General features: G+C 39.4%; 1 protein-coding gene across 2 annotated transcripts in view; it reads left to right on the top strand.

The window, feature by feature from the left end:
• The first annotated feature begins 508 nt into the window (after nt 1-508).
• acss3 (acyl-CoA synthetase short chain family member 3) overlaps nt 509-26,298 on the top strand; it is a 45,986-nt gene continuing 20,196 nt past the window's right edge. The window contains exons 1-9 of one of the 2 annotated variants that reach the window (XM_074625833.1): nt 509-1,080; nt 2,984-3,128; nt 3,654-3,842; nt 6,997-7,131; nt 9,043-9,183; nt 9,903-9,983; nt 10,230-10,325; nt 12,744-12,895; nt 21,236-21,339. In XM_074625833.1, coding sequence (XP_074481934.1) covers nt 740-1,080; nt 2,984-3,128; nt 3,654-3,842; nt 6,997-7,131; nt 9,043-9,183; nt 9,903-9,983; nt 10,230-10,325; nt 12,744-12,895; nt 21,236-21,339 — 1,384 coding nt within the window. In that variant the 5' untranslated portion in view covers nt 509-739. The remainder of the gene's footprint in view (nt 1,081-2,983; nt 3,129-3,653; nt 3,843-6,996; nt 7,132-9,042; nt 9,184-9,902; nt 9,984-10,229; nt 10,326-12,743; nt 12,896-21,235; nt 21,340-26,298) is intronic. The other variant, XM_074625832.1, reaches the window with a different exon arrangement.

The raw sequence follows: 26,298 nt of genomic DNA, 5'->3' as shown, positions 1-26,298 counted from the left end.
TATATATAAATATATATATAATAATATATATATATACATATATATGTATATATACACATATATATGTATATATATATATAAACATATATATATGTATATATATATATAAATATATATATACATATATATATATACATATATATATATATATATGTATATACATATATACAGTATATATATATATAAATATATATATATATATGTATATACATATATACAGTATATATATACAGTATATATAAATATGTCATTGTTTTGTGTTTTTAATTGATTTCCAATAATAAATATATACATACATTTGCAAAAATCAAGCATATTTGTCCACTCCCATGTTGATAAGAGTATTAAATACTTGACAAATCTCCCTTTTAGGATAAATGTGTGATTAATTTGGACAAATATCTTAATCGATTGACAGCCCTAATTATTTCCCAGCATATAAGTGTTGTTGCAGAGCTTACAGAGCTGTTTGCAGCAGTCTGTGTGTTGCATAACAGCTTTGATTGCTGGTCAAAGCTCCTCCAGCAGCAACAATTACATCCAGTTCATAGTTCGCATTCCTTGAAGGGTTTGTAAGGATTTCTGCAGGAGGCTCCTCTCCCTTTCACGTGGCCCTAGAGCAGATGACGTCGCTCAAAGTTGAATCACACGAGGGGTTACACACCTGAGGAGGAAAACACCGGAAACAGGAGAAAACGCGTGGAAGTTTTTAGCTTTTTTAAAGTAACTACAGAGAGCAATGCACTTCCAAATGAGACAGTTAGTGCGGCTGAATCTCTGCGCCTCTAAGAGGACACCAGGGAGGAAACTGTGGACTGTTGCAGCAGCACAGCAACAACAACAACAACAACAACCAGCAGCAGCAGCAGCAGGATCGCATCATGCATCTGCAGACATTAAGAAGTGTTTCTTCTCCCTGCAGAGCTGCAGAAACTTTGCATCCGACACGTTGTACGGTCGAGCTTTCGCCTCAGCGAGGGACAACCCAGAGACATACTGGGCTGAGGTGGGACAGGATGTCCACTGGTTTGAGCCGTGGACGAAAACTTTGCACGTCGAGGATCCAGTGTTTCCAAACTGGTAGGTTTCACATGTTTGCAAGCGAACTAAAACCTTAATGTGCACAGCAACAAACATGTTTAGTGCACATGCCAGGCTATTTGCATCAAAAGGAAAGGGAACAACAAGGTTTGCAACCTATCTCATTAAAAAGTCCCAATTTCCCATGAAACTTGAACGTTTGTGAGCTTGAGGAAAACAAAATAAGACTTTGACATGCTAACTTTTTAATTATAATATCATAATTCACCTATAAACAGTTTGGCAACCACCAGAATTTAGTTATTTGAATTAAAGAGGTCTATTTCGAGTCTTATTCTCACTTCCAGTTTTGTTGATTAATTGGATAAAAAAAATGATAGATAGCCTAATCTGTTACCCTGCAAAATATAAATTTAAAATGTTGGGTTGTACGTTTCATAATACTCAGACTAGAATAACAATATTTCGTCTGATGCAGAAAAACATATTTAATAATTGAATAATAATAATATTATTAATATTATTATTATTATTATTATTATTAATAATAATAAATATGTTTAAAAAATAAAATATTGTTTTAAAAATAATATTATTATTGTTATAATAATAATAATAATAATAATAATAAATATATTTTTTGTTAATTTTTAGTTGAACAGCTGGAAGTGGCATTTTTCATTTGTTTCCATGTTGTCATGTTAATTGACAATATGAATTAATGGTTAAAAAAGTTACCCTGATAATCAAACAAAACAAAATGCATCTTGGGATGTATGTCACTTCCAGTTGTCATCTTTGTTTGGCTCATAGACATATGTCTGGTTTGAGATTTAATTATTTTCTTCCATTTGGGTAGAGGAGTCTTAAAACAATGTTTGAAATGTCTTAATGTCGTAAGTGAACCAACTTGCAGTTTTTCAAGGTTTGTCTTGTGTTTATTATTGAAAAAATTGACTCTAGCTAATCAGCAGAGAAGTGAGGCACAAACTGTGGCTACTTTTCTATGGGAGCTACCCATAACTTTACAGTGTCTTTTTATTTTTTTATATATATATATATTTTTTTTACCAAATATCACTTAGAAATAATTTAGAAGTCCTAATATTTCATGTCCAAGTAGGTTACAATCAGATGTTAACCAGCCACAGACGTTGTGTTGAGTGTGTTTCCCCCTACATAACCGAATGGGGCACCATTTCACGGGGGGAACAGTGTTTGTGTTTTTCTTTTAATATAAAAAAGCTTCTTGTTTCTACAACATTTTTACCGGTTTTAGATTATGGAGATGTTTTGTACACGCACGCCTCTGCTCAGTGCCTTCATATGCTTGATTTCAACATAACACCTGTAACCGTTAGATGGATAAGTTATTCTAAATTGTTCTGCTTTTTTTAGGAAGACAAACATTAAAAAATGCACAACAGCCCCTTAATACATCCATGAACAGCCCACGCACACCTGCACAGAGAATGAAATTGAAATTTATTGCTTTGTTTATTTGGTGGGTGGAGTTGTCAGTTATACCATCTAGTGTAGTAGAAATAACCAGATCTGCCTGAATCTGGTACTGTTGTGTTAAAATGAAGGGACACAGCCTAGGCATCTCTCTTGCTTCCAAAAAACAGCAGATTTCAGACACCATCTGCTCAACCTGCTTGCTGCTCTTTATCCATATGCACAGCCCCCAGAATGAATTGAAACTGTCGCTTTATCAGTTGCATTGATTTGTGCAAAGGTAACTGCACATGTTTTAGCTTTAAGTGGTTTCATCAACCCTACCAGCCAAAAATACAAAACCGTTTAGAGGTATGTTGATAGAGGTGGTGGCATATGATATATACTGTTCACCTAAAATGTATTTTAATTGTATATTTATAGTATATATGTTCTTCATATTTGATTTTTGAACATCTTGTTTATTATGTTTTGTCTCTGTCAGGTTTGTTGGAGGGAAGTTGAACATGTGCTACAACGCCGTGGATCGTCATGTAGAGAGCGGCCGTGGAGAGCAGCCTGCCATCATTTATGACAGCCCAGTGACTGGAACTAAACAGATCATCACTTTCAGGGAACTTCAGGACCAGGTAAATAGCATTATTAGAAAACAGCATAAAGAGCTGGAGTCGTCACTTTGTTAAAGCCTTCAACTGAGTTTAGTTTTTCTGCCGCGGCTGCTGGATTGAGCCAACATTAGCATGGAGAACAGCAAAATACAATCATGAAAAGAAAGGGAAACGATTACCTTGATTGACATTTGGGCAGAGGCGTCAGTTAAATTTAAGACTCGAATTTCATGTACTATAATTAAAAAATTTGCTTTTTAGTGGTTGCGCCCAGAGCCAAAAGACATTTAATGTGATTTAATTAAATTTACAAAAAGATATTGAGTTATTTCAATTGTCAGATTATGTCCAATTGAAGGCAATCAATTTAATAGACTTAAATTCACACATTTTATTCAAGTTGATGCATACAAAAATGCATAGAAGTCTGTTTAGCCATCACTTGTTTATGCTGGTTATAGTAGTCCTGAACATTTACCTAGTGCAGTGCCAAAATGCATGTTGATATTCAATTCTCTGCATTGTCGGCTCTGTGTCTCGATCCAGGTGTCCAGGTTAGCAGGAGTCTTGGTGAAGAATGGGGTATGGAAAGGAGATCTGGTCGTCATCTACATGCCCATGGTGCCGCAGGCCATGTTCACCATGTTGGCCTGCGCACGGATCGGCGCCCCGCACAGCCTCATCTTTGGCGGCTTCGCTTCCAAAGAGCTGTCCGTCCGCATCGATCACGCCAAGGTTAGAAAGTCTTGTTACTCACCATGTGGTTGAGATTTATCTTTTTGTCATGAGCCATGACAACATGATAATTCGATGTCACTCTTCAGTTTCTTTGACCGCTCATTAAAAACTGAGGACAGGCTGATGTGATGACAGTTCTTTTTATACTGCTTATATGACGCAGGGTATTAACATGGCTGCAACTGATACTTTTCCAATTCCCATTTTTTTATGTGCCATTAGTAATGAGCACCATTCACTCTGCAAAATCTCTGAAACTCTGAAAGCCAGAGGTGCCTGAGGCTTCTTTGTTTTTGTGAGCTCAAAATGAGTCATTCACAGCGGAAAGCACTCTGAAGAATGATATCAATGCCATCTGCATTGAGATATTTTAACAGGGCAACGGAAGAATTAATGGAACAATCTGACATTTTGACAGGGACTGTTTGTGAAGATTATGATCTCTGTTGACTGATGTGTTTATATAAACATAAATATGAAGAAATACAGTTTTATTATTAAGTATACTTGATCCGGTGTTTAATCTTTTATTGTTGTAGTACTCTCCTTGGGGGACAGTTAATGTTGGAGTATTGTTGACTCAGTTGTTTGTCAGATGATTAGTTAATATGATCTAGCGCTGCAACTAACAATTATTTGCATTATCAATTAATCTGTCAATTATTTTCTTTATAAATCGATTAGTTGTTTGGTTTATAAAATGTCAGAAAATTGTGAAAAATGTCTATCAGTGTTTCCCAAAGCCCAAGATGACGTTCTGACATGTTTTGTTTTGTCAAAGATATTCAGTTTACTGTCATAGAGGAGTAAAGAAACCAGAAAATATTCACATTTAAGAAGCTGGAATTAGAGAATTTTGACTTATTGATGATTATTTGACTCATCGATTATCAAAATAGTTGGCGATTAATTTAATAGTTGACAACTAATTGATTAATTGTTGTAGCTCTAATATGATCTACATACAGTATGAACTAGGTCACTCCTTTCATAGATATGAGTCCCACTTTGCAATTCAGCAATAAAGCAGAGAAGAGGAAAGTGAATGATTGTTTAGCACCTCTGTACACAGTGCAGTACCTTCTAATGACCACTAGGGGAAAATGAGCTAATTACAACTTAGTGCGTTCCAATTTAGAGGCTTTCTCCTTCAAGGTTGTGGCGTATGTGCATCAAACTTTAAAATCTAAAAAGTTACAGTCGATGTTATTGACTTAGTGGGAACACCTCAGGAGTGTTGTATGTAAGCCTGCTATTTATTCTGGTATCATCATGAAACGCATGTTAACAAGGCTTATGTAAACTGGATTTGACTCGACACTGGAGTTCCAGTGCCAAAGGCAGCAGACTCATACCACTAATACCCTGTTTAATAAGCAGTAAAACAAATATTCAGGGCAGATATGATGGGAGCACTAGATTCTGTTTTATGATATAGGAACATGAAGTTCTTGACATTTTAGCGCGATAACATTCTCACCTGTCTCTGAAATACAAGTCAGAAACCATGGCATCGTTTTGGATACTGATCTCAATTTTGAAAATCGGATTACCAATATCACAAGATAAGAAATGTATCAAAACTTAGAGCATTCATATCTCAAACTGCCTCTCAGAAACTGATTCATGCATTTATCTCAAGCAGGTTAGACTACTGTAACGCTTTATTTGCAGTATTATCCAAACAGTCAGTAGGACGGACGGCTCCAGCTCATTCAAATCGCAGCACTCCTTAACACTTACATGAAAATTTGAACATATTACTCCAATACTGAAATCACTCTGACTCCTGGTTAAATAACAGAATCACCTTAAAAATCCAGCTAATAATCTATAACAGGGATTCTCAAAGTGGGGTCTGTGGCACTCTGCCAGGGGGATTCATTCATTTAAATCATCATATCATCATTTTTGTTTAGAAAAGGCTTCACAGTTCAACATTTTTTAAATCTACAGTATAATAGTTCATAAATTACGTTCTAATCTAACAAATCTATAACTAGAATCTGCAAATATGTTTAATACATGTCCAATATCTTTCTAGTACATTTCTCCGGTGGTGTTCTTTCACAAAAACTAAGACTATAGACGTGTAAAATATAGGCTTAACGTCAAATTATTCAAAAGGGACATATCTGAGGGAGTCCCCGGTGTATTCTCTATCTTGTAAGGGGGTTCGTGTCTGAAAAAGATTGAGAACCTCTCTGGTCCATAAAGCAGTTAATGGTTTGTCTCCTCACTACATGTCTGACCTGCTCACTGACCATAACCCGATCAGGTGCTCTCAGGCCATCAGACAGAATTAGATCCAGGTCCGGTGAGGGTGCTTTCGGTATTTCTGTGTGGTCCTGCTGTCTGGAACAAGCTGCCTGATGACTTGAGGTCCATCACGACCGTGTCCGCATTCAAAAGCAAATTAAAAACGTTCCTATTCCCCCAGGCTTATGGGTAATTACTGTGAGTGTGTGCAGGTTTTTTTTTCGATTTGATTGTGTTGATGTTTTGGGGTTTTTCTTGCTGTGTGGTTGGCTGCATGCTTGTGGATACTACTGCAGGGTTTCCGCCAGAAAAGTTGTTAGGACCGCACCCTAAAAACTTGTGTGCAGGAGACCAGAGGGAAAGACGTTGTGTGTTCGTCTCTCAGTACTTTTGTAGCTTCTAACAGAGTTTGCTGCTTCCCCTACTTTCAGATATCTGCTTTATTTTACTGTTTCACTTTCAGCTGCATAGGAGTCGTGTTAAGTCGTTCAGCTGATGAAAACCAACATTTCCTGATTTCGCTCGCTACTCTGCATAGTAAAAGCTTTTTAGATAACAAAATAACTTTGAGGAATGTAGGAAATGAAATGTGTTTATCACCGTTTTACAACCGCTACTTTGACTACTAGTCACAACCGTGGTTACACACACCCAAACAGGCAGCTCTGTTATAATGGAGATGTAAATCCCTGGCAGGCTACCAGGCTTGCAATACACTGGCAGAAAACCCTGTACTGTATTCTTATATTTATGTTGTTTATGCTATGTTTGTGCTTACATTTATACCTCTAATTCTAGATTTTGTCTTTAACTGCAAAGCATTTTGAGTTTACGTGTAATGAAATGTGCTACATAGCTAAATTGCCATTGCGTAATCTGTTTTTTTTCTCAGCCAAAGCTGATGGTTACAGCGTCATTTGGCATCGAGCCAGGCAGAAGAGTGGAGTACATCCCTCTGGTGGAGAAGGCCTTGGAGCTGAGCTCTCACAAGCCCTCTAAAGTCCTCATCTACAACAGGCCTAACATGGTAAGAAGCACAAAGGATCATAAAAGCCTAATTTGTCAATGTGGTGTCATTTCTAAAAACCTGCTGACTGTTTGACAGAATGTAAATGCATCTGAAATATGTAAACCTGATTAGTTTAGTCACTGTATAGCTTCTGTTGGGGAGAAAACAATTTCCCAAGGCTAGTGGTTGCTGTTTTTTAACCTATAAGAACTGAAGAGCATCATATTTTAAAGGATTATAGCCTAGAATAAGCCAAATGTGTATGAATGGTAAATCCTGCCACTGTATGAAAAGAGGAAAAGGATGTATGGCTGCTTCAAGTAGATGAGAGAAAATGAAAAAAATGTGTAGTGTGCTTGCAGCTGAGGGATCATGGAGGTTGTCATAAAGAGCCTGGCACAGATCCAGTTTGGAAGCCGTGCAGAATGATTATACAGCACACGATTCTGCATTAATATGGCGACAGCAAGCTGAAATTTGCTTCACCTTCACACGAGCGTAAAAAGAAACACATTGAATTTTTAGGTCTAGAAAATAGAAATTATTCTTAAAATTGATCGCACAGTGTTGCAATCATTCATCTGGCCCTCCATGTCTCAAATTTGTTATCAGTTACGCCACGTACCTCTGACTGACTCCGTTGTGTTCTTAAATTAACAATACACAATGCATTTGATCTGGTTTGTATTACCAATGTTATTTATCAGGGAATGATCTGCCGAATTAAGAGATCGCTGTTGCATCTTTTTTGGATCCATTAGTGAACTCTGAGAAATGGTTTTTCAAAGGAAAATCAGAGTAAACTCATCCTCTTAAAATCATGTGAAGCACCACTTTTGAAGGTGGCTGCGGCTGCTTTATCAATTACTGCATTCAGCGAGCAAAAGGTTGTGGTGTTCTGCGAAGACGGTTTCCAACATGAAAGCCTTGTTAAATCAGCCAAGTTTTTACTCTGGGCTCGGCTCTGAGTGAAGTGAGCTAAAAGGGATGCATTTCAGACAGCTGGGGGTTATATGGGCTGTCTGTCCTCCGCCTTCGAGAGGCTGTGTGATATTGAACGATCTTAGTTTTGAGCTCCTTCCCTGAGAATCAAAGACAGAAGTGGCCGGGACTTTTTTTCTTTAGCTTCCGGGGATGATTTAAATGTTAATGAAATTAAATTATCAAAGAGATTTGAAATGAGGCAGATGTCAGCAACTGGAAGATGTAAGGGGGCTTTAACATATGACCTGACATTACCTCTGTGGGTGACTCCAAGAGATTCTAATGACTGATGGGAGTTAAAACAGAATTTAAACATAAACGTCATATATATATATATATATATACATATATATATATATATATATATTCAACTTGAAGTGAGAATTTATATCCCAATGGGAATTTTTGGCTCCCCACTTTCAGGTGTTACGGTAATAAAGTGGTCTAACGCCTTCTTTCCACATAGCTCTCTGGGTCAGGGCAGCTCGCTGGTGTGGGAGGATCCCCTCGTGGGAACTCTTTCCAGCGCTGCTGCACCTGAGTCAATAGAATTGATCAATAACTCGTTCTGTATGAACCCCCAGAGATATATTATGGACATTTGAAGCTATAGAGCAGTCACAGTCTTAGTCTTCCTCAAAAAAATGACTTGCTCCCGCACACACTTTTCTCTGCTTTATTAGTCAACGTTTCGGTCAACAAGGAGCTTCATCAGGACATTAAGAAGATAAAATTGTGGTGTGTGTTCTTTTAAACACCACCAAATCAATGTGATTGGATGATTGGAAGTGTCTGCCTCCACGTACTTTATACTTTTTTCCAGTCAAAGGATGCGAAAAGGTCTCACATTTAGTTGTGCAATTACATTTTGCACAGTCTTAGTCTTCGGCACAGTTTTAATAGAAATGAAAATTAGCATGTACCTCATTTTTCTTTGGTTTTTAGGAAAAAGTATCAATGAGTCCGGAGTTGAGTCTGGATTGGGATGAAGAGATGGCCACGGCTCGGCCGCACGACTGCGTTCCTGTTCCCTCAAACCACCCTCTCTACGTCCTCTATACATCCGGAACCACTGGAACACCAAAGGTACTCACATTACAGGCTTGTAGTCAGCAGCAGGGGGGAAATCAGTACCTGAGTCATAGCTATAGATGTCATGTAAACATACGTTATCACGTAGACTAGTTCTAGGATTTACGGTCGGCTGTTTGTGTAAATGCCGTCAGTTCTTGTATAGAGCTTTTTGTGTGACTCATCTGCTCTTGGACAATCCAGGCCCAATCTAAACACCATCACCGTGACGTAAATAAGACAGAGCATTTCCACAGCGGGAGCTGGAGCTCATGCAGGAGGAATTGCCTGCAGGCAGTTTCAAATGGAAAAAAACCCCCAGCTCCTTTCAAATAGCATCATTCTGTCTTTGACCAACAGATGATATAAAATATCCACCTGCCGGCTAGTTCCTGAGCTTAATAGTGCTGTTATTGCCAGCTTTTCCTCTGAGTTACTGCGACTTTCTCAGTTATTGCTGTAGGGAGATGATACGTTTTAGAAAAAATCTCTATAATTGGAGACTTGAGGACAGACTGTTTTGGCTTCGAAAATGTTTATACAGCACCATTAACTAATAAAAGCCAGAAATTGGAGTCAGTTTGAGAAGCATCATTTGAAAAACAAAATGCCATCCCCTTCAGCGGAGCAGGGCTGAGCGGCTGTGTTTAGATTGATATTAAACGTCTGCCTCTTTGCCTAGCGCAAAAAAACCTGTCACCAGTCTGATGTTTTTTTCTTATCTTGTCCCCCAGGGTGTTGTGCGAGACACTGCAGGCTACGCTGTGATGCTGAAATGGACCATGTCAAATATTTATGGACTCAGTCCTGGAGATGTAAGGCAATAAAGCATCCTTTTTCTGCGTTACAGCCACGTTTGAGAGCACAGAGAGAGATTGCTCTGTACTTGAAAAGAAGATTTCATGACTATGTAATATGTCATATGTTTTGGAAGTAGTATGTTTCACTTGTTTCTATTTTCATTTACATCTATATAATACATAAGCTATTTGATTTACATTTATAGTATTTCCTTTAGAGTATCTGTACATATTTCACCTTTTTTTTTTAACCTGTTGCAGGTTTGGTGGGCGGCGTCAGACCTGGGCTGGGTGGTCGGCCATTCATACATCTGCTATGGTCCCCTGCTTCACGGTAATAGCACAATTCTCTACGAGGTATGTCCCCTTAGGCGAGGTTTAATATCGAAAACTAACAACAGCAGTGTTGCAATCACCTTGAATTACCAGAAAATGTGCAATAAAACCTGAGCTGTTCAACCTCCGAAGCTGTACGAGTCAGGTTTTAATGTCTGCCTGGCATCTGCCTCTGTTGGCTCTGCAGGCTGAATACATCCATATTTGGTTAACGACTCCAGTTCGTGTGGACTCTGTTTTACTCTGTTGCCATGTTTGACTCTGGCTGCTACAGTCCGCTGTCAAGAGACAGACTGCAGCTCTCTCTATTTTAGTCTTTCACTCCTTTTCTTTTACTAATGTCAGTCAATGTATCACCTGCATGTGCATTTTATGCCCTGCCGCACTGGCGTTAGAAATACATTTCAGTTTACAGAATATGTTTTTTAAGTTTGGGGTGGGCGATATATCGTATATACTTCGCGTATTAGGGGTTGTTCTACGTGGGATGTAGTAAATGACTGTCGAAAACATTGAGTACAAACTGTCACGTAATCTTTTTTAAGTTGCCGGCATGAGACTCGTTTTGGCGTTTCGCTTCAATCACTCTCTCCTGTAGACACAAAAAGAAGTGGGCGAGTATGTATGACGTTTGGCGTGTGTTTTTGTACCTGGAGGGAAGCAGGGAAAGAGCTTGTAGAAAACGAAAGAAGTGAAGCGCCAAAGCAAGTTTACACGTGTCGAGGTCGGAAACGGTGAGGAAAGATTCCAGCCTCCATTTCGGAAGAAAAAGACAGTCAAACTAGCCCCCACATTGATTTGCGGTACGCGTATATACTAGGCATTACGGTAAGAGTGTGTAAGAACTAACTTCAAAACAAAAGCAACCTACCGGTGAACGTGATTTATATGATTGAATTTTACATTCAATCAATAAATCAGTCAGCCATTCTGCCAATAATAAATAAATAAAACAAAATGAATAAATAATAATTAAAATTGATGATACAAATTTTTATTTCAGAGAAAATTTCAATTTCAATCGAGATATTTTTTATTAGCCATATGGCCCAGTCCTAGATGAAAGAATATAATGTTTAAAAAGTAATTGTAATTAAATCACTCTTTGTGAGTGGTGCAGAAGCAGTATTTCAATATTTGCTCCTGACAGTATGTTAATCGTACAGCACAATAGTACCAATAGACATTGGGAAACTGCAAACAAACTCCATCAAATGGCAAATGCAATGAAATCCACCTTAATCCAGATCTTTTAGTGTTCCATTTAAATTGGTAAAGCATTTTTTTTTTTTATTTTACCCCAAAAAAAATATGTGGGAGGTTGCAATGGAATGGAGTGGAACAAATACATATATACAGTATATTTCAGCAAAATGTTAATTTCACCCAACAGTATCGGTTCACACTTTAAGGACACAGCCCCTCCACTGAGCACAACATTGACATGCAGCACACCTGACTTCTCATAAAACGAGTGGCGAAGGGATAAACAAGCTTTAATGAAATATATTTCTGCATGAATGTGTGTTTTCAACAGCCACTTGATATTGATGAATCCGATTATTACAGGTAATTTGGCTTTTGCTTTGTGAATCCACCGCCCATCGGCGAGTGGAATAGATTCTCCGTGCGGGCTTCTTATTATGCAGAAGGAAGGTTATTAGCATGCAACTAAATCTGTAGACCAGGGCTGAGAGGGGAATATGTGTTGATCTTTCCGTGTGCGTCTTACAGTGTATTTCCTCATGTTCAGGGACTCTCATTACATTTGTACTCAGGCTTTCTCTCACCTGTAGGAAGCAGTTCTGCTTGGCAATGAATTAATCTGCCTTCCTTAAATCAATGTTTGACTCCAGCCACGAAGGTTCTTGTACCAACAGCCTGTCTTTCTCCAGGCATGAAGCTGCCAACCTATTGTTTTTCCTCTGATCAATACACGGACACAAATATTTATTCAGAGCAAAAATGACACCCGGAACTCATTGCTGCTGTTTACCATTCTCATTCATCTGCAGTTATCTCCTCACTGTAAGGACAGGCTAGTTGAATACCAAAAAACACAGAGGAAATTGCTGTTTGAGGCGTTTTGCCTGCAGACTTCTTTGGTGTCTGTCTTTTCTCCTTGACAAACAACACTCCTATAGTGCAACTGTGTTTCTAATCCATGGATTTTGGTGCCCATCTGTCTGGAAGGCAGCCTTCCAGTGAGCCTCTCCAGTTTAAACAGCTGCTCTATGAATATTCATGGTTTGTAGTTGAAGTGGATTTGTACCGTGGAACACAACGTAGAGATATTGCTGTGATGTTTTTGAGCTTCCGCAATAATCTCTGTATCTGCTATCCGCTCTGTAGGCTGTGAGTCATTTTGATTTTTATATCCGTGCATCCATGCTACAGTTGGTGGACTAACCAGGTGTTGCTGTACTGTCTGTTTTACAGGGTAAACCTGTGGGGACTCCAGACCCTGGGGCATTCTTCCGTGTCCTGTCTGAACACGGAGTCTCCTCCCTGTTCACAGCACCCACAGCTATCCGAGCCATTCGCCAACAAGACCCCCATGCTGCAATTGGGAAGAAATACCCCCTGTCCAGGTAGAAAGCAACACTTCACACAACAGGACATTCCCTAGAACCAAAACTAAAAATTTTTTTTTGATAATGCAGTATTTCTATTAAATAAAGCACTAGGTGAAGGAGTACATTTTTATATTGCACCATGGAGATTAGTCCTAAAATGACTGACTGACAATTCTGATAAATACTAATAATTAATCAGTCTTTTAAAAGCAAATTGTTTTTGGTTCCAGCATCTCATCGACAGTGAAGATTAGCTGCTTTTATGTCATTGTAATTTGCGAAACAAAACAGAGCAAAGCCACTTTGGAGAGGTTACCGTGGGCTATGAAAGTAATAGTTGTTTTCAGCCTTGGTAATCTCAATGTAAAAGAAGCCAAGTCTTTCAGGCTATTCAAAAACTAAGATAGTTAACAAGTAAAATATTGATTTTCTGCACAACTACAGTATGTGTATGATTTGAAAACTGATAAATCTATGATATGCACACACTTGGTTTTAATTTGGCACGGTGTAAGACCTAAAGTAGAGTTATCTTTAGCAAACCCTTCAGCCCATGAGACCATGCTCCCATCTACGGATGGAAGATTATTTAAATATTTTATCAATATTGATTCGTAATTGATTCCCTTATTGATTCCTGATAAATTGACTAACAGACTAACATTTTTCACTGCCGTCCCAGAACCGTGCTGAAGTCACCGTCAAAAATTCTAAACGTTATTCTTTTACTTTATTATTGTCATCTACAGTGGTTATTTGCATAAAAACACACAATTCAAATTATTAGGAAATAAATTCTTATTTTTATTTAAATATTTGCTTTGATAAAAAAATAAATAATCTTGGCATTAGTAGTTCTAATGATGTATTATAAGCTGCTTAGAGCTAGTGTAAGGAAGTTAAACAGGTCATAATTCCCCTCTATTATCTATTTTATATTGCTGTGAAAACATCTCCTTCAAACAACTGGATTTATTCAAGTTTCTCACCAAAAACTACATTTTACAAGATTGCATTTGAACACGTCATGATAACGTTATAATCTACTTTAACCCAACACAAATTTTTAATGAATAGCAGCATAATGTACCATTATCAGGGAAAAAATAGGGTGCACCCTTCAGGTTTAGTAGTATTAGCGAGACACTTTTGAGTGTTTTTTTCCTCTCCGCCATGGCTGGGCTCCCATACAAACTGAAACACGGTACAGCGTGCGTATGGCGTTACGTCATTGTGCACGCAGCAACTGTCAGAAAGCATCAATAAGAGGAATCGATAGTCACCGAGGCATGCGATATCAAGGAATCTGACAACTGGGAACCGATTCTCAATTCCCATTCCTACTCCTATCAAGATAATTGACTGATGCCTGGACTGAAAATGGAAATAAATCTGGTGAAACTTTGAAGACAGTGTATGTAGGCCTTAACCTTCAACTGCAGTTAGTTTGTCGAGCTTTGAAACTCCAGGAGTGATGTGCTAAAGCGTCTCATGGCTGACGGTGTTCTGCACAGCCTGTCCAGCCTCTCGTTAGTCTCTGACCATCTGTTGATGCACAGCCCTCTCCCACCTCCGTATCTGACAGTCTGTACCCTCAGTTCAACTCGCTCGGGTGTTAATCGGGATGGATAACAAACAATGGCAAGTCACTGCAGCTCACCTGTATTAAATAATACAGCGTGTCTCACTATTCAGGTAAAGGTCCTCTTGGAGCTCATAGATAAAACACGTTTTTTCTTGGTATTAATTTTCGCCCACAGAGTGAAGTATTTGAGATTATTAGAATTATTAATTGTTTGGTGTGGAGCAGAGAAAACTTGGACCTGAGGGGTTGTGGTGTCAATTCACCACTTTCCTTCTGTTCAGCAGTCTGAAAATGCCTCTAAGCACACAATCATAAAGCAATTCTGAGTGCGGATGACCTATGGCCCCAGTGAATCATTCAGTAACTCTGGCGTTGTGTGCTGAATTTGACGATGTTCGCTGTGCTGAATGCACAGCACCTTTTTTTTTAAAGGCTATATTATTTCTTACAATATTTTTGCCTCAAATATCTTTGGCATTTATCTTCCGTTTTCGTCCCCGCCGCAATCAGTCATGTAAGCGACATGCTGTTTCTGTGTACACGTTCTTATTCTTAATGTGTCTTTTCCCCTTGGAGGAGGCAGGTTGGTGAAAGATTACTATATTTGCCTTGTGCGCTCGGCAAAACATGTCACCATGACATGACACAGAGGCAGCAATACAAAGGAAGCAATGAAATGTGATTTCATTTTAGCGCAGGGGCGGCTCAATGTCTGAGCCTTTTTACTCGCTCCTTTATGATACTTTCAATTTTACAGTTCAAAAAAAAGATTTTCTGCCAATAAAATGTGGCATTTTGAAACTCTGAATGTCGGTTTAATATTATAATTTAAAAGGTTTGTGTAGTGGAGCAGTTAACTTACAATGTGGGTGTCAGTTCTTGTCTTGAAAGTTTAATTTTATATATGAATGTTTGTGTCAATGGATCCAGATCTAGTCGATGCATTTTGCCACCTCATGTAACACATGGAAGGATATGTCAATACCACAGTAATGATGCTGCTTTTAATTAAAAGTATGTTGATGGAAGTGGTAAAACCTTTCAGAAAAACTCCTAGCTTTATTATCAAACACATAATTTCATGCTAGAGAGGACTTAAACGATAATTTGATACGGCTCAAATACCCTGTCTGTTTATCGACACTGTGAGACATTTACTCCCACCAGAGCCCCGCTCAACTGTAATAGCCATGGACCTTTATCAATGCGCTGGAGCCATATTACTTGTCACCATCGATGTACATTGTGAGTCTGGCTGCAGGGCTGTCTAAAGTTGTGAATGCTGCAGCTCTCTGCATAAATGTGGCATGACAAAAGGGGCAGACACTCTGTCAGTAGTGCTTTAAAGACGGGAGAAATAACTCAATGCGGAGAGCCTCAGTCATAAACAAGTGACAAAGTGCATGACTCCAGTCGATAGAGCTTTTTCGGTGCACAGTAAAAGCCGGTGCTGTTAAAGGTGACGATGTTTGCACCTTGTTTGCCTTTGACCTCTTCCACTCTTTGAGGGCTGCCGATGCCCTCGGCTGAATTTATCATCTTTCGGAGGCTGTAGCGGGCTCTGTTTTCGAGCTAGAGTGAAGATACTGGTATCGTGAAACTAGAAAACCTAAGGAATAATAATGCTCCGAAGTCAGGCAAAATTTTTGTGTGGAAAAACTGGCATGGTGATTTTCAAAGGGGTCTCTTGACTCAAGATATGTGAATGAAAATGGGTTCAATGGGTACCCACGAGTCTCCCCTTTACAGACATACTCTATGATAATCACATGCAGTTTTGGGCAAAAATCAATGCAGTTTTTGCATCACCTACTCTGAAAATGGTTTCTGCATACTGGGATACCTAAATAGTCTTGGAACTACATAAATTGACTGGAAAGCTGAGACTCTTGTGGATACAATGAGCCCAATTGTATTCATGTGTGATGATTTTAGTCCCCATAGTAGCCATTATATTGTAGTGAGACCATTTTTTGAAACTTGACCTCACTGTATAGGATAGGATAATCACAGCCTCATGAAACATTACAGCCACAAACTAGAGACCTAGGGCATTCAGGTGATGGATGGCTTTCCTAGGTAGATTGACAATAAGTTTCTGAACAGTTTCCATAACAGAAGTGCTCACCATCCAATCGCCAAAAAAAATAATTCTTGCAGAAATCTCCAAGTGTCAAAAGTTTTTGATACCAAATCACAGCATGGCTTTTTCTATGGTGTTCCTCAAGGTCTTGGTGTCTTAATGTGGTATTTTGGAGGGATTATTGATCATTTTTATCAATTTTGACTGGTGAAATTGGGTTAAATTTAGCACCAAATCTGTGTAACAAATGGTATCAACCCAAACATTGCTGCAACAACTAATGAGACATAATAGTTAATTGGAATGGCCATCATATACAGTACTTCTATCATAATGTTCTAAACCCTTATACACTTTCAATTTTTTTTTTTTCACAACTTGACACATAATGTCCAATCTTCAGGTTCTCAGCTCTCAGATGATGCACACCACTTCTATGTGACATCTACTGTTGACCTGCCATCTCCCCCTAAAGATCCTGTACCCCCCTAAAAAAGACACAAATGGGTCTATGAAAAAGAGGGTCGGATTGGAAAAGGTTAACTAGAATAAATTTGTGAGAATACACCAGGTTATTTTCTGGTCTACTTGTCCCATGTTGCGGATGCATTTCTATATCGCACAGCCATTCTGGGTTCATGCGCTAGTTTTGGAGATTGAATGTCAATCTATGTGAAAAACATCACTGCCACCATCTTCAGCTATATTCTCATTTGCTTAAATCAGCGTCTCATTTATTCTCGCTTCAACTTTGCCGCACTGAGCTCACAGAATCAGCTTTAAGCATCACGTTGATAACCTTAAACACCATGAATATGTTGTTTTTCTGCTTTACTGGCCTCCTCCGAGGTCATACTGTAGAGATTAGTGTGGCCTTATCTTTACAAACTAGCTTAGAAATAGTTTTTATTGGTTAACATGTTGTGCCCAGTGTTGAGCAAATATTGAGAGAGCATATTTGCTTTTACTATTAATATCCTTTTATTAGTTCATTTTATAGCGCTGCATCAGTAAAGTTCAGAGTACATTTGCCATCATTGTACCTTCACCGGTAGCTTACTGTAGAGCGGATGCCATAATAAACTTAACAGTTGGTACATTTCTTGGTTTAAATGTGGAACAATAAAGTCTTTGTTTGTCCTCATACTGTTTGCATGTGAAGATGTTTATCTTGAAACAGATGGTGCTTAACTTGTAGATAATTATCTTCCTACATTTAATCAGTGGGCAGAAAAAATGTTAGGCCGTGAAATCAATATCTAAGATTGAAGGAGGCATTTTTAATTGAACAAGGTTGGAAACAACTAACAAGCTGTTGAGAAGTGAAAAAGATATAAATATTGTAACCACAGAATCTGAATCGTCCTTGGATAACAAAGCGTGTAGTGGGAGTGTAGCGGGAACATAAGGTCACTGTCAGGACACTGAGTCAATCATTCATTTATTCCACATGTTGCGTTGTTCAGTTCCTGCAGGGCGTGATCTATCTTAACAGCTGAATGATGGTACATTGTTAATTCAGAGGTTTCATTATGGTCCTTGATATACTGCCTTCATTATTTGATAGAGTCCAGGCATTTACTTAAAGTGGGGCTGGGTGATAATTCAATATGATAATTCATCGTCTTTCAACGGAATCGTATCGTGATAAATATATCGAGATATCATGTTACACAATTACGACGTTTAAATTGTACTCACGTACTCACTTAATTTTCTCAGAAAGTGTAATGTGAAGTATTGTGAGGGAATATCATTTGAAGATTATGGTTTTGTTTTTACATCACACTTTACATTACCACCAGTGGGTAACCTCCATGTCTGGGAAGTGAAGCCAATGCTGAAGTGCCTTAAACTTGCATTCTTTCTAATAGCCAGCAGGAGGCGACTCCTCTGGTTGCAAAAAGAAGTCTGATTGAATAGAAGTCTGAGAAAATGAGCCTACTTCTCATCAAACAACGAGGAAAACGGAAAATAAAACCTCCAAAGAAAATCCTGATTCAGATTTAAAACTCACTTACAGGTACTTGATATTAAAATGTCCCCCTTTAGTGGAGGGGGAAAGTGTTATTTGCAACTGAACTGACTCCCAGGCATCCCTCAATATGTGGGTGGTGATAAATAAAGACAGAATATTTATGATGTTTTTCTGCTTACTAACATGAATTCTCAATTTTTTTCTGGTGGGTGTAGCCCATGCTCCGCAGCCACAGTGTTCCTGAAAACCAGAGAAACCATAATATTCCCAATGAACCCAAGAACAATCAAGTTTAAGAGCATAGTGCTTGAAAAAGAGAATCGAATATAATCCAGGGAGAAAGCGGGAGTAGAGATGATACGATTCAGCGAGGAGACAGTGACATGATGAAACTCTTTTTGTCTGTTACAGAAGATAGAATGTGACTTCAAGTTTTGATTGGAGTTGGAAAGCCATTTCGCTGTCGCGGAGCATTGAGAGCGATGAGTGATGACCGGCAGTCAATTTGTGGGAAAGTGTAGCGATAAGACTAGCATCTATGGGTCCACTGTGGCCTGGACTTATAGGGGGTTACAGATAGAGAGCAACCAGCAGTGTTGTGAGTGGGATATGAGCAGCCATGGGCAGCCGTCAGAGGGAGTTTGGGAGAAAACTGTTGTGGGAGAAATCAGGAGGAGGCTGAAGATAGAAACTGCAGTGTTTTGGGTCACTTGTAGGTCATGGAGGGAGGGTTTTTCATGCCAGGAAGTAGCGTTTTCCAAACTAGGAGGAAACTAATGTTTGAACAAGGAGGGACCAGTGAGGGAGGGACAACTTGGTCAGATTCAGATGTGGTCTCCAGCTACTTCAGGATTCAGGGTCACATCAATATTGATTGAAAGGCCATATAGATGACGTTTTCTTGGGGAGAAAGAGCAGCTTACTCCAAGACTGTTTCCTGGAAGACAAACATCCAACTTGAAATGCCTTTGAGTCTAAATGCATTTTAGAGGGAAGAAAAAAAGTGGAATTTTCTGCCATGACATTTAAAGCGAGAGGCTAAAAACTGAGCACTTAGAGACTTCAGTGTTTATGATGCTCAACACCAACAATGATTTACCTCTACTGTCCTGATAAAGTGTGACCGTAAAGGAGGCAAACCATCCCAGACAGGACACAAAAGACCCTTTAGTCAGCAATGGTGGCGAGAGCTATCTGCTTGACATTGGAAAGGATGACTCAGTCACGGTTGGGATCACAGGGAAAGTGAAGTGAACCGGTTGTGGTCCAAAAACATTTACCATGAAGAGATATTGCATGAGTTCAAAGTCACATTCAAGTGTATCAAGAGAAGTTCTCAGCCACAGTTTATAGTACGTCTCACAGTTTTTCACAATTGACCCAGTTTTCATAACACGTCTCATACCCTCGAAACAAAGAGGTAAATCAGAGGCTCACAAGCTGCACAGCTCCGAGGATCAAGTGTATGATATATAATTAGAGTACTTAAAAGACACAGAGATGGCCAAATCCATGAAGCATGTACTCCACACTAAATTGCCAGGATTTGTTGTAGGCCCTTTGAGACATATTCAGATTCTCAGTAAATGTGAATTTCTGTTCATTTGCAAGAAAAAGGCTGATGCATCCCATTTTTTCTGCTCTACATTTTTAAATTATTCTTTTCCACTCCACTTCTCTTTATCATAAAACCCATTTTTGTCTTTTTTAGGGGGGTACAGGGGTCTTTAGGGGGGAGATGGCTGGTCAACAGTATATTTCACATAGAAGTGGTGTACATCATCTGAAAGCTGGGAACCTGAAGATTAATTTGAGATGCAGCTCAGCACTGTGTGTCAAGTTGTTCTAGCCATAAAACAAGAAAAAAAAGATTAATTAATTAATTAATTAAAAATAAATTATGAAAGTGTACAAGGGCTTAGAACATTATGATAGAAGTATATGATGGTCATTCCTATGCTCTATTATGTCTCATAAGTTGTTGCAGCAATTTTTGGGTTAATACCATTTGTTACACAGATTTGGTGATAAATTTAACCATTTTTTACCACTTGAGAGAAATTAATAAAAATGATCCATTAAGACATCAAGACCTTGAGGAACACCGTAGAAAAATCCATGCTGTGATTTGGTATCAAACTTTTGACATTTGGAGATTTCTGCAAAAATTGCATTTTTCGGTGATTGCATGGCGAGCATTTCTGTTTTGGAAACCGCTCAGAAACCCCCTTATTGTCAATCTACCTAGGAAAGCCATCCATCCTCTGAATGGTCTAGGTCTCTAGTTTGTGATTGTAAAGTTTCATGAGGCTGCTATATTAGAGGTCACCTCAGGTAATTTTATACAGTGAGGTCAAATGTCAAAAATGGTCTCACTACAATGAAATGGCTACTATGGGGACTAACATCATCACCCATGAATACAATTGGGCTCATTGGATCCACAACAGTCTCAGCTTTACAGTCATATCTAATTTATACAATTCCAAGACTGTTTCGGGACCCCATTATGCAGAAATATTCAAATACACAATTTTAGACAATAAAGGTTAAACAGGTTTGAGCATGTGAATAATCACACTTGCTTAAAAAGTTGAATGCTAGACTTTTGCTATTGGAAAGATGTTGTGTTCTTGACCATTCCTCCGAGGGAGTAGATATGTCATGTCTCCTCAAGGTGATTGACAGGTGTACTCTTTGTCCTTGCAGGTTGCGGTCGTTATTTCTGGCAGGAGAGCGTTGTGACGTGGAGACGCTGGAATGGGCAAAAAAGAGCTTTGGGGTTCCTGTTCTGGATCACTGGTGGCAGACAGGTAGGAAGGCTTCTACTTTCTAAAGCAAGAAATCAGAGCGAGAGAAATCTGAATCTGACCACCATGATTTTTACCTTGTTGTTGATGCCCTGAATTTAAAGCTACACTGGGAAAGATTTTGATATAAATATATAGTGCACCTGTCTTATCTGATTCCACACATTTTACCTTTTAGCCCAAAGTTGGCAGGAAGCAGCAAATTGAAGCTTGAAAACGAAATGCAAACTGACTCCTAGTTGTCAGGGACTGAGCTGTGCAGTGAAAGCCGGACTCACCAACGTTATATTTTCCTGCAGTGTCTCTTTGTATGCTGGCCAGGCGGTTGTGTGATGCTTTATACCAGAGTGTGCAGTTCATAGACTTACCGTCAGAGGATTTGTGGTGGTTGAAGACAAAATCGCTGAAACATTTAACTCCTACTATATGCTATGTGTGAAGCTGCCTTGTGCAATTAATCATGTCAGTCTAGTAGGTTGAGAAGCACTTTACCCTTAAACTTTAGGGATTAAGTTCTTATGATATAGATACTGAGAAAGCATTCCAAGGACCTCAAATACTTTATTAGCATGAACTATGTATGATGTTTTAATTTAACTTGATCTTTAAGACTCTGTCTCGTCTTGAGCTTATCAGTGTGAGAAGACTATAAATGTGCTGTATTTTATTAGTCCATTGACATTAACTTGGCCTTGAGAAGAGACATAACTCCAGGAAATCACTATTCCCTCGAAAGCAGGCCGTCATTATGAGGCACATTTTATCATACTTCCCTTCCTTTGAAAATCCCTTCTGATGTTTTGTATTGTAGATCAGGGGATTGGATCCCTTCTATCGGAGTAATTGTGACGTTAAAGACCCCAATGTTTGATTTTCTAAGCTTCTCTGAGAACTCATCATCACACAAATTGACATTGTGTCATCATTTACACCAGTTATTTGACTCACAATCGAAATTAGATAGGGAAGTGCAGATGAAACAATGGCTCAAATTAGTCAAAATGAGAATCATGACAGAAAGTGCTGATGCAAAAAATAAAATGGAACAGCTCCATTACCACTGAACAAGAATCTGACTTTTTCAAGTATATATGTGCAATAAGGTCGTGTCTGGAAGGTACCCTGCAAATTGCGAAAACTTGCAAACACTCTCGTGGGACTCGCTGCCCGACGACCTATCCTAACCTTAACCATTCGAGGTCAATGCCGAACCTCAAACATTCGAGGTCAATGCGTAACCTCAACCATTCGAGGTCAATGCCTAACCTCAACCATTCGAGGTCAATGCCGAACCTCAACCATTCGAGGTCAATGCGTAACCTCAACCATTCGAGGTCAATGCCGAACCTCAACCATTCGAGGTCAATGCCTAACCTCAACCATTCGAGGTCAATGCCGAACCGCAACCATTCGAGGTCAATGCCGAACCTCAACCATTCGAGGTCAATGCCTAACCTCAACCATTCGAGGTCAATGCCGAACCGCAACCATTCGAGGTCAATGCCGAACCTCAACCATTCGAGGTCAATGCCTAACCTCAACCATCTCGCGAGTGTTTCGTAATTTGCATGTTACCTAGACACGATCGTGCAATAATGATATCCCTGTTCTGCAATGTCTTGTCAATATATTATTGATTAATATCCAGTAATAATAATAATACATTTTATTTATACAGCGCTTTTCATGAAACTCAAAGCCAATTTACACAGTTGAAATGATCATAAATAAGAACATCATAACATATAAAACACAACAAAAACTCAAAATATGGTAGACCAAGCCAACAAGTATCTCCTCACCCTAAAGTCAGCTAAAGTCAGGTGGGAAAACTCCCAGAGAGCATTACTCCAACCGCTCACATTCCAGGGCAGCAATTAAATAAGGGGTTTGATTGGCATTGCCTTTCATTGAGTTCACTAATGTTTAATTGACTTTGCGCCCATATGGGACACTGAGTGACTGGCTGGGATGTAAGGATTAAGTTGTGTGCTTAGAAAAGAGATAACGGAAAGAAAAAACAATTACGGGTACCTTGTCAGTTCAGGAGTTGAAATTGAAATAGCTTCCCCACTGAGTCAGACTACTTGATAATGAGTCTTAACTGCCTTACTCCTAATTTAGAGGCCAAATTACACCAAAACGGCCAACGGTATGTGAATTCTGTCGATTTTCACTTAAACAAGATTACATTAATTTGTGGGTAATCGGCCTTTATGCAGAAAGGCTTTCATTTTGATCTGTCTACTCTTTAAAAATTCCATTAACATAGTCAATATCTCAGAGCCACATTGCACCAATGCACTTCAGATTAATGTCAGGCTCACAGAGGCTGAGTCACGATCATCATTTTAAAGGCTTGCTAGGTCATGCCCCTTAATTCACAGTCCAGTGGTCGCACATTAGACAAGGAAGGGCGAGTTTTCAGTTTTCTAGAAAGTTTGTAATCTCCCTTTTCTTCACCTCACAATCAACCTATTCTATAACAGTTCTGTTGTGGGTCTGGATGATAAGATATGTAATTGAAATCTTGGGTTCCCAGCTTCCCCTGCATTGTTCTTAGGCCTCTGGTTTGTAATGATTGTTGAATGGGTTACACCGTGTTAGTGTCTTGGATGGGAGGCTTGAATCCAGGCAGCATGCCATCATGCTAATGTCGTGCATCCACCCCCTCTCCCCACCTCCATTTGATTGCCGTCCTCCCCAAGTACTAGCGAACTATGATAAATGTGCCGGCGGCGGCGAAAGAGCACAATTGGATGTCTCTTTGTTTTGTTATGTCCTGCCCGGGAGAATGGAGGATCGATGCTGGAAAAGACGACATCTCTGTGTTAAATATGGGATCAATACTGTTGTTGGACCGTCGGAAAGCCATCGACCTTGAGTTTGTACACTCCGATCTGAGCACAGATTAGACCAATTGACTGATCGGTCTGTCCAGGCTCAATGGGAGTGTGAAGAACTCAATATTGTAATATTGCAGAGATGTGATTTACCAATTCAGGCTCTTGAGTTTGAATCGCTGAGCCTATTGTAGAGGTATCACATATATGCTGCATTCCAGTTCAGAACTGCATCCTCTGGAGTCTGCAGTACTGTACCTTATAGCAGGCTGACAAGGCTGTCCCATTTCAGTTAAGCCTTTCCAATTTCTCCAAAAAACGTAACAGCCTTCTTGTGTCCAATTTTGAGCTCTTTATTTCTATACACACACCACATAGTTACCAGGTATTTCCCCTCAAATAGCCATTCATAATTGATGAATGGAAGCCAAGAATAGACTCCAATGTTTGTTCTTTTTAGTAGTCTGGACATGTTGTGAACAGTGGGCAACCTCTGGGTCTGAAAAGGGAAGTCAGTACTGAAGTTTTCCTATAAATGCCTTACAGTATTCAGCGTTTGGTTGTGCTTAGCTCCACCCTCTTGTGTCACTTCTGGTTGCAAAAAAACAAGATAGCGACGGCCAAAAAGCCGAACTCAAGGCTTCAAAACGTCAGTCCGCAAACCAGTGGGTGGCGTCATGATGACTATGTCCACTTCTTATATACAGTCTATGATTGCGAACCACTGGGCATTATATTAATCTCCATCATGTATCGAAGTTGAACGTCACAAGTCATACTGTAAATTCAGAGATCACGAGACGTGTTTCGTCTTACCACAGGGATTTACGACTTCGTCTGCAAGGTAAAGACAGAGGAAGCAGCCAAATACACCAATAGTTTCTGCCTTTGTGAGGCCAGACTGTGTCATTTGGGGAGGAGGTTCAGGTTCAGTCTGATGTGCGGGTGTATTGATGGACACCCCTCTTGAGTGGTGACCATCCAGCCCCCTGAATTGGGGCACTGCTTTGTAAACTTGTTGGGTTTGTGCTTAGCAGTGGCCTCACTGAAAGTGAAAATCAATTTTCCGAAGTGAATAATGGCTGTGAATTCCCTCTCTATGGTATGCTCAGTTGAAACATCCATACACTGATGTTTTATTAAAGCTTTTTTGGATGAGCATTTACTGTTTATATGAGCAGTGTGGGAGTTGAAAAGGCCCCCAATGCACACAGGCAAACACAAGATTATGACACTTGCAAGCCTTTTGGTGCTGTGTGATTTAGTTGTTTACTCTGTTTATGTATTACATTACTCTCTAGCTGTACCTCCATCTGAGACTGTGTCTGACTGGCAGTGCAGATGGATGGACTTTACTAAATTTTCGCCAGCTTGGATGTGATGAACAGAGCTGCCGATTCCCATCTTTCTCTCTGCTGCTTCAGTGTTTGTGAGATAACATTTCATTCTACTCGAACAAAGGGATGTTTGTTTCACAGTCGAGTTTAAATCTCACTTCCTTTCTCTCCGTCACGCACACAAGCGCCCAAACAAAATCCTGTCACACTTTGTGGCCATCCTACCCAGGTGATATATTGGGTTCGGATGAAAACCTCTGGCGCCCTCTTGATTTCTGTCTAGATGTGTAAATCCCATTGGATTCTTCACCCCCTGCTAAACTCAATAACTGGCAGCTGGCGGCCAGCGCTGCAATCCAAATGTGTTCTCCACTTTTTCACGGTAGAGTGGGTCACTCCTCCTTTCACTTGCTTTCTCTTTGTCTGTCTGAGGCAGTTTGACTCTAAATGCGTGGGTGAAAGAGTCTCCGCCATGTTATGCATACTCATTAGTTTTTCATTTCTTTCTGAAGTTATAGAAGGAACAACTTTTCAGAGTTTATTTGTCTTTAGCCGTCTGCGCTCACCTGTGTTTTCCAGCAACACCTTTTTCACATCCTCATTGTTGCAGCAAGAGTAAACCAACAATTAATTCATCATACTAACAAGTGTTGCCCCAGCCTGATATAGATTGTGCATGTTTACCCAGAACTTGTAGCACAAACATGGGTGATATACTGTATTGATTTATTCTTCCAGCACAGCAAATGCAACGTCTTTATTATCAGGATAAATTAATTGCT

The sequence above is a fragment of the Sebastes fasciatus genome, chromosome 23 (genome assembly GCF_043250625.1).
Source record: "Sebastes fasciatus isolate fSebFas1 chromosome 23, fSebFas1.pri, whole genome shotgun sequence".
Taxonomy (NCBI): domain Eukaryota; kingdom Metazoa; phylum Chordata; class Actinopteri; order Perciformes; family Sebastidae; genus Sebastes; species Sebastes fasciatus.
This window is presented reverse-complemented; position numbering and strand designations above follow the sequence as displayed.